The sequence below is a fragment of the Carassius carassius genome, chromosome 27 (genome assembly GCF_963082965.1).
Source record: "Carassius carassius chromosome 27, fCarCar2.1, whole genome shotgun sequence".
Taxonomy (NCBI): Eukaryota; Metazoa; Chordata; class Actinopteri; order Cypriniformes; family Cyprinidae; genus Carassius; species Carassius carassius.
This window is the reverse complement of record NC_081781.1, coordinates 25,486,283-25,497,183: the sequence shown is the minus strand read 5'-3', so window position 1 is coordinate 25,497,183 and position 10,901 is coordinate 25,486,283. Positions and strand designations below refer to the sequence as shown.

General features: G+C 39.1%; 1 protein-coding gene across 1 annotated transcript; it reads left to right on the top strand.

Annotated features, from left to right (window-relative positions):
* Window positions 1-8,276: 8,276 nt before the first annotated feature.
* Window positions 8,277-10,210, top strand: LOC132107078 (zona pellucida sperm-binding protein 3-like). Its single transcript, XM_059513237.1, has 8 exons — window positions 8,277-8,853; window positions 8,934-9,052; window positions 9,120-9,223; window positions 9,301-9,478; window positions 9,543-9,660; window positions 9,772-9,854; window positions 9,925-10,016; window positions 10,123-10,210. The coding sequence occupies exons 1-8, from the start codon at window positions 8,305-8,307 to the stop codon at window positions 10,173-10,175; spliced, it is 1,296 nt and encodes a 431-aa protein (XP_059369220.1). The 5' UTR covers window positions 8,277-8,304; the 3' UTR covers window positions 10,176-10,210.
* The last annotated feature ends 691 nt before the right edge of the window (window positions 10,211-10,901 follow it).

Below are 10,901 nucleotides of genomic sequence, written 5' to 3'. Positions count from 1 at the left end.
AGGGGCGTCCCCAAGGGATGGCCAGGGGTGGCCACGGCCACCACTGTATGATATATATACAGTGCCCTACAGTGATAAGTATTGGAACAGTAAAGACAAAATTGTTCTGTTTGCTATGGAGTCAAGAAATCTGTATATATGATTAAAAGATGAATATGAGACAAAACTACAGAATGTCACATTCTATTATTGGGTGATTCAACACAAAGATGTTTTACCAGCTAAGAAGATCAGCACTTTTAGAGTTTCTATAGGAAACTATAGGAAAAACAAAGGGCAAGGAGAAATCAAGAGTTTGGAACTAACAGCAACATCAGCAACCAACTGTGGAGTCATGGTCTAATGGTTAGAGAGTTTGATTTATAAACCTAAGGTTGTGGGTTTGAGTCTCGGGCCAGCAATACCACGACTGAGGTGCCCTTGAGCAAGGCACCGAACCCCTAACTGCTCCCTGGGTCCTGCGGCATAAATGGCTGCCCACTGCTCTGGGTGTGTGTTCACTGCTGTGTGTGTGCACTTTGGATGGGTTAAATGCAGAGCACGAATTCTAAGTATAGGTCACCATACTTGGCTGTATGTCACTTTCACTTTTCAAAGATGACCTGATTGGCTGAGAAAAAACAACATAGTTGATGTTCTGTCAATCTACAGTCCACAGGAAAATTTGACACAGAAGCAACTTTAATTCTGTGTCAAATTTTCCTGTGGACTGCTTATGCAACTCCTGATAAGCACCAACATAGAAAGGCAAAATTCTTCACAAATGTGAGCCAGTAGAGTTTTGAAATGATGGACCGATGAGACAAAGATTAACCTTTATCTAAGTGATTGGAAAACAAAAGTGTGGAGAGAAAAAGGGAACTACAAATGATCTTAAGCACACAACCTCATCTGTAAAGCTTGGTGGAGGTGGTGTCATGGTATGGGCATGCATGGCTGTCTCTAGAACAGGACCTCTTAATTTTAATGATGACTTAATGTATGATGGTAGTAGCGGTATGAATTTGGAAGGGTACAAAATCATCTTGGCTACCAATATTCAAGAAAAATGCCACCAAACTCATTAGAAAGCACTTCATATTGGATCAGTACAATGACCCAAAACACCCTGCCAGTTCAGTCAAGGACTTTATCAGGGCAAAGAAATGTAAAGTCTTGCTGAAGAGGAGTCTAAAAACAGAAACTCACCCAAAACAAGCAACAGTTGGAATTGGCTGGGGAAAAGCGTAAAAGACCAAGAGTCTGGTGATGTCTATGGGTTGCATACTCACTGCTCTGATTGCATGCAAGGGATCTGCAACTAAATATTAGCTTTTAATCTTTTACATCTGCCTTAATTTCAACTGTTTTAATACTTATGCTCACATCAAATAGTGGCATGAACTCTAAAGGTGCTGTCCTTTTTATTTGGTAAAACATGTATGCGTCGAAAGACCTAATAATAAAATGTGACATTCTGTAGTTTTGTCGCATATTCATCTTTTAATCATATTTGCAAATGAATTCATTCCACAGTAGAGAATGAAATTTTGTCTTTAATGTTCCAATATTTATGGAGGGCATTGTATATATATAGTTATATATAGCGATATTATTGTTATTGTGGGGATACTATTTTTGTATTGTTACTGTCACTTTTGATCAATTTAATCTATCCTTGCTGATTAAAAGTATTAATTTCTTAGATAGATAGATAGATAGATAGATGCATACATACATACATACATACATACATACTTACATAACAAGGAGGGAAAATAGTAAACCGAGCCATCACCATCATCAAGCTCTGATCATTTATATTCTCATGCTTGTCTCTGGGGAGCAATCTCTCTGTGTTATAATGCGGTATGCAGAAGCAACCTTACCCTGCGCTGGCAAACACTATTACTCTGTTCTGGTGACAAATGATCTCACCGCACAACACTGAAAAGGACCCAGGCGCTGAGGACAGCTGTTAATGTTTGCTTTTAGATTTGGATGTACAGCTAGCATGGCTTGCCCAAAGACAGATCAATCAATGCTGTGTAAGGGACGGCAGTCAGAGGCTTAGATGGAGCTTTCCTTAAGCCTGTCTCCACAAGTGAGTGTATTAGAGTTGCAGGGACTGAGGGCAAGAATGAAGCTAATAAAAAGCATGGAGCGATGGCTTTTTGACACAGGTCTGTAATTGCAGTCTCGGAGAGGGCAATGTTGAAAAAATAAGCAACCCTATCTTGGATTAGGATGTGCAGTGTGGAGACCATGGTCAGAAATGAAGGTGTTTGTTGAAGGAAGTAGTCTGTGAAAAATCTTAAGTTCAACCTATACCTTGGTTTCTCTCCTTTTTGCCATGGTCTCTCAAAATCTTTTGTATTAGCTAGACTCCCCTCTGCACACATTCAGCAGATCTCTGTAAGAGGGCAGCAGCATTTCATTTGCTGTGTGATTCAGCAGGATTCTTTTTGACTTTCTCCTCACATTCTTGTTCAGCACCTAATTGATTTGGTCATCTAATCTCTGTCGAACTGAGTGTAGAAAGAAAGCCATGATTAAAGAGTTGAGAGTTGCATCGGCTCAGAGGTCAGGTGCTGGTTTGCAGGAGCAAAATCAGTTGTTGACTTGCTGCATTCAGCTTCATCTCACTTGGCCTGTGTTTGGACAGGCCAATAACCAGCCAAGTTACCCAGCGACCTCCTCTGGGACAGAGTGAGTGCCTGGAAAGTAGAAGAGTACTTTTGGAAATTATGTGAAAATGGAAAAGAAAGCAGATGCTTCTCCCTTCCAGCTATACTCCACCTACAGCTTCACTGTAGTGATGATACAGTATACAGTCATGTGCAAAAATGTTGACACTCTTGGTAAATATGATCAAAGAGGGCTGTAAAAATTTGTCTGCATTGTAAATCCTTTTGATCTTTTATTTAAAAAAAAATCACAAAAAATTAATCCTTTCATTGGATAATAAGAATTTTAAAAGGGGGGGGGGGGGGGTGGTTCATTATGAAATAAATGTTTTACTCAAATACACATTGGCCACAATTAACGGCAACCTTTTATTCAATACTTTTTGAAACCTCCATTTGCCAGTTTAACAGGTCTAAATTTTCTCTTATAATGCCTGATGAGGTTAGAGAACACCTGACAAGAGATCAGAGACCATTCCTTCATCCAGAATCACTACAGACCCTTTTGATTCCCAGCTCCATGTTGGTGCTTCTTCTCTTCAGTTCACTCCTCTCATTTTCTATGGGGTTAGGTCAGAGGACTGGAATGGCTATAGTAGAAGCTTGGTTTTGTGCTCAGTGACCAATCTCTGTGTTGTTTTTGAGGTTTGTGTTTGGATTATTGTACGGTTGGAAGATCCAAACATGGCCCATTATAAGATTTCTAACAGAGTCAGTCACTTACTGATTTGTTTATCTGTTGGTATTTGATAGAATCCATAATGCCATGTACGGACATACATTCCAGCAAAAATATAGGCCCACAACATGAAAAATACAGCAGTATATCTCATTGTATACATGGGGTACTTTTTATCTCTGTGTTCACCAAACCCATCTTGAGTGTTTGCTGCTAAACAGCTAATTTTTTGTTTAATCTCACCATAGAAGCCAGTCCCATTTGAAGTTCCAGTCATGTCTGATAACTGAATATGCTTTAGTTTGTTTTTGGATGAGCTAGGATAATTTTTCTTGAAAACCTCCCAAACAACATGTGGTGATGTAGGTTCTGTTTGACAATTTTTTAAAAAGTTTTTTGAACCTAAGACTCAACTATTTTCTGCAATTCTCCAGCTGTGATCCCTGGAGAGTCTTTAGACACTCAAACTCTCCTTCTCACCGTGCATTAGGACGATATAGACACACGTCCTCTTCCAGGCTGATTCGTAACATTTTATGTTGATTGGGAATTTTTAATTATTGCTCTGATGGTGGAAATGGAAATTTTCACTGATCTAGCTCTTTTCTTAAAGCCACTTCCCTAATTTGTGAATGTCAATTATATTTTGCTGCACATAAGAAATATATTTTTTGTTTTTTCCCATTTTTGATGGATGATTAGGGGAATTTGGGCTTTGTTTTCCCTCCTCTTTATATTTCTGTGAAACAGGAAGCCGTGGCTCAACAATTTCATGTTTATAATCATGCTGGAGTGCTCAAAATTGTGAATATGAATGGGAATATACTTCAGAGATATTTTACTCATAAGCATTTCTAGGGGTGCCAATAATTGTGTCCAACGAGTATTTGAGAAAACCCTTTATTTCATAAGGATATTTCCCCCGATTTTAAATTCTTATGATCCACTGAAAGGATTTTTTTTTGTGATTTTTTTAAATAAAAGATAAAAAAGATTAGCAATGCAGATTAATTTTCGCAGCTTTATTTGATCATATTTACCAAGGGTGTCAAATTTTTTGGACATGGCTGTACATATTTGCTATACTTCACCAAATGGAATAGCAAAAAATGTAATTGTCATGCCCCAAATGAATTGGTTTGGTCAATGTTTGAGACAGTGTTGCTGTATCAGGCTGAATTAGACTACATTGGACACCATTAGATAGGATCAAACGTGACTAAACCTCATCAAACCCTTTAAGACCTCTTCAAACACCTTTATATATCTGATCTGACCTCATTAGATCAGCTCTTACCCCATTACACCTCATCAGACACATTAGACCTAGTTAGATGGATAGATTTGCTGTTAAGGTCTATTGCTAGTATATTTACAACCCAAATTCCGGAAAAGTTGGGACGTTTTTTAAATTTTAATAAAATGAAAACTAAAGGAATTTCAAATCACATGAGCCAATATTTTATTCACAATAGAACATAGATAACGTAGCAAATGTTTAAACTGAGAAATTTTACACTTTTATCCACTTAATTAGCTCATTTAAAATTTAATGCCTGCTACAGGTCTCAAAAAAGTTGGCACGGGGGCAACAAATGGCTAAAAAAGCAAGCAGTTTTGTAAAGATTCAGCTGGGAGAACATCTAGTGATTAATTAAGTTAATTGATATCAGGTCTGTAACATGATTAGCTATAAAAGCTTTGTCTTAGAGAAGCAGAGTCTCTCAGAAGTAAAGATGGGCAGAGGCTCTCCAATCTGTGAAAGACTGCGTAAAAAAATTGTGGAAAACTTTAAAAACAATGTTCCTCAACGTCAAATTGCAAAGGCTTTGCAAATCTCATCATCTATAGAGCATAACATCATCAAAAGATTCAGAGAAACTGGAGAAATCTCTGTGCGTAAGGGACCAGGCCGGAGACCTTTATTGGATGCTCGTGGTCTTCGGGCTCTCAGACGACACTGCATCACTCATCGGCATGATTGTGTCAATGACATTACTAAATGGGCCCAGGAATACTTTCAGAAACCACTGTCGGTAAACACAATCCGCCGTGCCATCAGCAGATGCCAACTAAAGCTCTATCATGCAAAAAGGAAGCCATATGTGAACATGGTCCAGAAGCTCCGTCGTGTCCTGTGGGCCAAGGCTCATTTAAAATGGACTATTTCAAAGTGGAATAGTGTTTTATGGTCAGACGAGTCCAAATTTGACATTCTTGTTGGAAATCACGGACGCCGTGTCCTCCGGGCTAAAGAGGAGGGAGACCTTCCAGCATGTTATCAGCGTTCAGTTCAAAAGCCAGCATCTCTGATGGTATGGGGGTGCATAAGTGCATACGGTATGGGCAGCTTGCATGTTTTGGAAGGCTCTGTGAATGCTGAAAGGTATATAAAGGTTTTAGAGCAACATATGCTTCCCTCCAAACAACGTCTATTTCAGGGAAGGCCTTGTTTATTTCAGCAGGACAATGCAAAACCACATACTGCAGCTATAACAACAGCATGGCTTCGTCGTAGAAGAGTCCGGGTGCTAACCTGGCCTGCCTGCAGTCCAGATCTTTCACCTATAGAGAACATTTGGTGCATCATTAAACGAAAAATACGTCAAAGACGACCACAAACTCTTCAGCAGCTGGAAATCTATATAAGGCAAGAATGGGACCAAATTCCAACAGCAAAACTCCAGCAACTCATAGCCTCAATGCCCAGACGTCTTCAAACTGTTTTGAAAAGAAAAGGAGATGCTACACCATGGTAAACATGCCCCGTCCCAACTATTTTGAGATCTGTAGCAGAAATCAAAATTGAAATGAGCTCATTTTGTGCATAAATTGTAAACTTTCTCAGTTTAAACATTTGCTATGTTATCTATGTTCTATTGTGAATAAAATATTGGCTCATGTGATTTGAAAGTCTTTTAGTTTTCATTTTATTAAAATTTAAAAAACGTCCCAACTTTTCCGGAATTTGGGTTGTAAACCAGTTACTGGGAGCTCCTAGTGACTGGTAAAGTCTTACTTTGACCTCTAGTATTAAACAGACTTTTGATAAGGTCCTTATGTAAAAAAAAAAAAAAACAATATATTGTGTTTATCTAAACTTTCACCAATGTGAAATGAGTAACAAAAGGCAAAAAAAAAAAATACATTTAGATATTTTACATGCATTTCAAGGTTCAGTGCCTTGCTCAAGAGTCAACTCAGTCATGGTAATGAGAGTGGAAGAGAGTGCTGGTCATTCACTAAAATCCCTGCCAGATCTAACACTCAAACCTACAAACTTTGGCTTATACAGTAAAGACCAAAAGTTTGGACACACCTTCTCATTCAGAGAGTTTTCTTTATTTTCATGACTATGAAAATTGTAGAGACACTCTGAAGGCATCAAGGGCTATTTGACCAAGATGGAGAGTGATGGGGTGCTGCGCCAGATGACCTGGCCTCCACAGTCACCGGACCTGAACCCAATCGAGATGGTTTAGGGGTGAGGTGGACTGCAGACAGAAGGCAAAAGGGCCAACAAGTGCTAAGCATCTCTCTGGGAACTCCTTCAAGACTGTTGGAAGACCATTTCAGGTGACTACCTCTTGAAGCTCATCAAGAGAATGCCAAGAGTGTGCAAAGCAGTAATCAAAGCAAAAGGTGGCTGCTTTGAAGAACCTAGAAAATGACATATTTTCAGTTGTTTCACACTTTTTTGGTATGTATAATTCCATATATAATTCCACATGTGTTAATTCATAGTTTTGATGCCTTTAGTGTGAATCTACAATTTTCATAGTCATGAAAATAAAGAAAACTCTTTGAATGAGAAGGTGTGTCCAAACTTTTGGTCTGTACTGTAAGTCTTACTCTCTAACCATTAGGCCATGACTGTCCCTTAGTGCATAGAATAACTTCAAGTTTAAGTTGTTGTTTACAAAGTAGCTTACTTTGAATACTTTCATTTCAATTGACCAAGTAAAATCCAGAATTCTACAATGACTGTATGCTTGCATTACATCTATGTGGAATTTTTCTAGAATCCATGCGAAATACAAAGTTTAATTGGAACGTTCATGCAAAACTGACCATACAAAAGATGATCAGAGAGTTTATGTGGACACTGCTGAACTTGAGCACTCAAACGCACATTGTAATGTGACATCAAACCAGCATGAGAATTATACATTGTCCCAGTCCTCCTCCTCATCTCCTTTTCAAACTTTTACAAAAGACTTGTCCCACCACATTCAAAGTGAGTTTGGTCCTCTTGACATTATGAGGTTAAGCACAAAGAGAAAGCTATTTGTGCTTAGCTGTGGTCTAATATGCGAATGAGAGCATGAAAGACGTGTCTAATCTGCTAATGCAAAAATCACATTAACTTCCCAAATTCATTTTTGCCACAGCGATGGGATATTAAAGGTTGCAACTCAGGGACTTTAATAGTGGGCTGTGAATGTTTTCAAGCTGTTTTGAAGTGTAGAGGATGTGAAAGTGTTTTGTTGTTTGTTTGTTTGGCAGTTGACATAGTCTGTGAGAACACAGCAGTTTATATGGCAGTGGATTAACATTGGGAGGCTTTACTGTGTGATGAGACATAGACATTGTTGGGGTGTATGTACGTCTATTTCCAACAGGGTACCTCTCACTGCATATGATATGCTGCATCTCACAAGAGCAATATGTACACAATCAAAATATTTTTGTGTTATTTAACCATCACATCTCAAAAAATTCAAAGAAATCACTATGTGAAAAAAAAGCAAAAACAACAAAAAAATACCTTTGCTAATGAAACCAACATAGACTACAGCCAATCTTGTTAGTGATCTCCTTTGTGGCAGGAATAGTAATTAAGAAGGAAGTCTGGAGAACCATTAAGCTTGTCAAAAGGGGGTGGAGTCATTGCAATTTCCTGCTCTAGAAAAAGGCACAGCAGACACACAACAAGCATTCTGAGGTTCTCAGAGTTTCATGAAAATGGGATTGATGGATTTTGTTAGTGTTGGATTCTTTCTGCTTATTGCAGCTGACTTGTCTTTGGCACAATGGTCAAAATTTAAACAAAGCCAGGCTCCAATAAGATTCCAACAACAGTCCACAGTATTAGCTCCTCAGCATGCAGGTTTACAGACGTCAGCTGCTTTTAGACCTTCAAGACCTGTACTGAGTCCTGTTGGGGTAGGTTTACAGAAACTCCAAGAACCTGGAAGCACTCAGTCCAAACAGCTAATGCAGGCTCCTGTGGCACCTTTGACCTGGCATTTTCCTGTAATACCAGAAGAACCCCAACAGCCAGTTGTTCCTCTTGCATTGCATGTACCGGCCCCTGCACAAAGTATTGCTGCACAATGTGGAGAGAGCCTTGTGCATGTGGAGGTTAAGAAGGACTTCTTTGGGACTGGTCAGCTGGTCAATCCTTCATTCCTCAGTTTAGGAGGCTGTGCAGCTATAGGGGAGGATCCAGAAACCCAAGTGATTATCTTTGAGTATGAGCTTCAGACATGTGGCAGCTCTCTGAATGTGAGTTATTTTTTAATTTTTTTTATAAACCACAGTAATCAACAGTATGAGTGAGTTATTTCAGACTTATTTCTTTTCAGATGACTGACAGTGAGCTGGTCTATACGTTTACCCTCTTTTATACGCCTGAGGCTTTAGTAGGAACTCCCATTATAAGAACTGATGCAGCAGCTGTTGGAATCGAATGCCACTATTCAAGGTACTAAAAAGTTTAAGCTGTTTCATTACAAGTTACTGATTTTTTTTTTTTTTTTTTTCTGTTTTAGGTTGCACAATGTAAGCAGCAATGTTTTGACTCCCTCTTGGGTTCCTTTTGCTGCTACAAAGGTTGCAGAGGATGTTCTAGTATTCTCACTGAAGCTCATGACTGGTAGGGGTTGTGTGGGGTTTTTTCTTTTGTGTGTTCTAGAATGGGCTCTAAAGTGTTTGTCTTCTCTTCCCCGTCAGATGACTGGACATTTGAGAGGCCATCCAATGAGTACTTCCTAGGGCAGTCTTTGAAAGTTGAGGCTTCTGTGAATCAGTATAACCATGTTCCTTTGCGCTTGTTTGTGGATGGCTGTGTGGCCACTGCGGTCCCTGATGTGAACTCCACTCCAAGATATTCCTTTATTGAGAACCATGGGTGTGTAGGGATTAATCTGTTGACCTCCTGTGTTGCCAGAACCTCATTTCTGTTTCCACTCTAGGTGCCTGGTTGATGCAAAGCTTACAGGTTCAACTTCTAGTTTTATGCACCGTGTTCAGAATGACAAACTGCACTTCCAGTTGGAGACTTTCAGATTCCAGCAGTCAAATAGTGCTCGGGTATGTAGTGATCCAGTAATTTGTTACTTAAGGGCTGGTTGTTTCACTGGATGTAAAACGTTTACTTCTAAAGTGTGTTTTTTTTTTTTTTTTTTTTTTTTTTAATAATAGGTTTACATCACATGTGCTTTGAAAGCAGTTGTGGCTTCAACACCCATAAGTCCGGAGAACAAGGCTTGCTCCTTTGCAAATGGGTATGTCCACACTGATTAAGTTTCCAACCATAAGATGTGTTCTGAATGACTAAAGATCTATTTTTATTAGATGGCTTTCTGCCGATGACAATGACCAGGTGTGCGTGTGCTGTGACTCCACATGTGGCTCCAGCAGGAAAGGGCGCGAACTGTCCGATGCAGGTGACTATTTGAAGGTTTAGTTAGAGAATTGACCTATTACAATGCCTTGTGATTGTTTTTATTTTTTTTCTTTAACCCCCATCTCCCCCCCCCCCCCCCCCCAAAGGCCTTGTTTCAGAAGTGAAAGCAACCATTGGCCCCATTGTGGTCTCTATTTGATGTGGGTTGAGTGGCCAATAAAGAGCTGAAAGTGATACTGTGGCAGATCTGGAGTTCTTTCTAGAGGATAGTTTTGGCTTTTGTATTTTGAAATGGACCTGCACTGACACCTTGCATGCTGATTTTAATTACTAGTGACTGACAACTGGTGCTTTCTGAAAACCTTAAATATGTTTCAAAAGTTAACCTGAAACCATTGTAAGGGTAAAAGGTCAATTTAGCTCAAAGGGAATCATTTAAGATTTTAAAGGGAATTTGAACAGAATCGCTGTTTCATGGCTGATCACTGAGATGCCCTGCAATTCACTGAACGAGCCGTTTAACATCAAATCTGCGCTAATAAAAACCGCATTTTAAATGATCACTTTCATGAAGGATAAAACTTATACCATTTGGATTCATACCACAAGTGTTTTGAGGTGTTCTACATGGTCAAAATCTGCTATGAAACACTGTGTAGTTGCATGTTTTCTGGAACCTTAAACTATGTGGTTACATTTTATGTCCTCATACATGATATACAACCTGCTCTACTAATTCCCTACTGGGGGGTTCATGTAGAAGTGTTTTTACCTATAGTCAGTTTAATATCTCGTAAAATATTTTCAGTAAAAAGAGGTCTTTCTGGTAACTTAGGCAAGTTATTTTATATATATTTAGTCCACCGTAACGCATTTTCTTGCAGTAAACAACAAGCTCATGTTGGACCCCGCCTTAAACTTCATC

Excerpts from the sequence above, each read along its gene's own strand:
- LOC132107078 (XM_059513237.1), top strand. The coding sequence starts at position 8,305 with ATGAAAATGGGATTGATGGATTTTGTTAGTGTTGGATTCTTTCTGCTT. Across the intron at positions 8,854-8,933 it reads CATGTGGCAGCTCTCTGAAT|ATGACTGACAGTGAGCTGGT; the intron begins GTGAGTTATTTT and ends ATTTCTTTTCAG. Across the intron at positions 9,855-9,924 it reads GCTTGCTCCTTTGCAAATGG|ATGGCTTTCTGCCGATGACA; the intron begins GTATGTCCACAC and ends TATTTTTATTAG.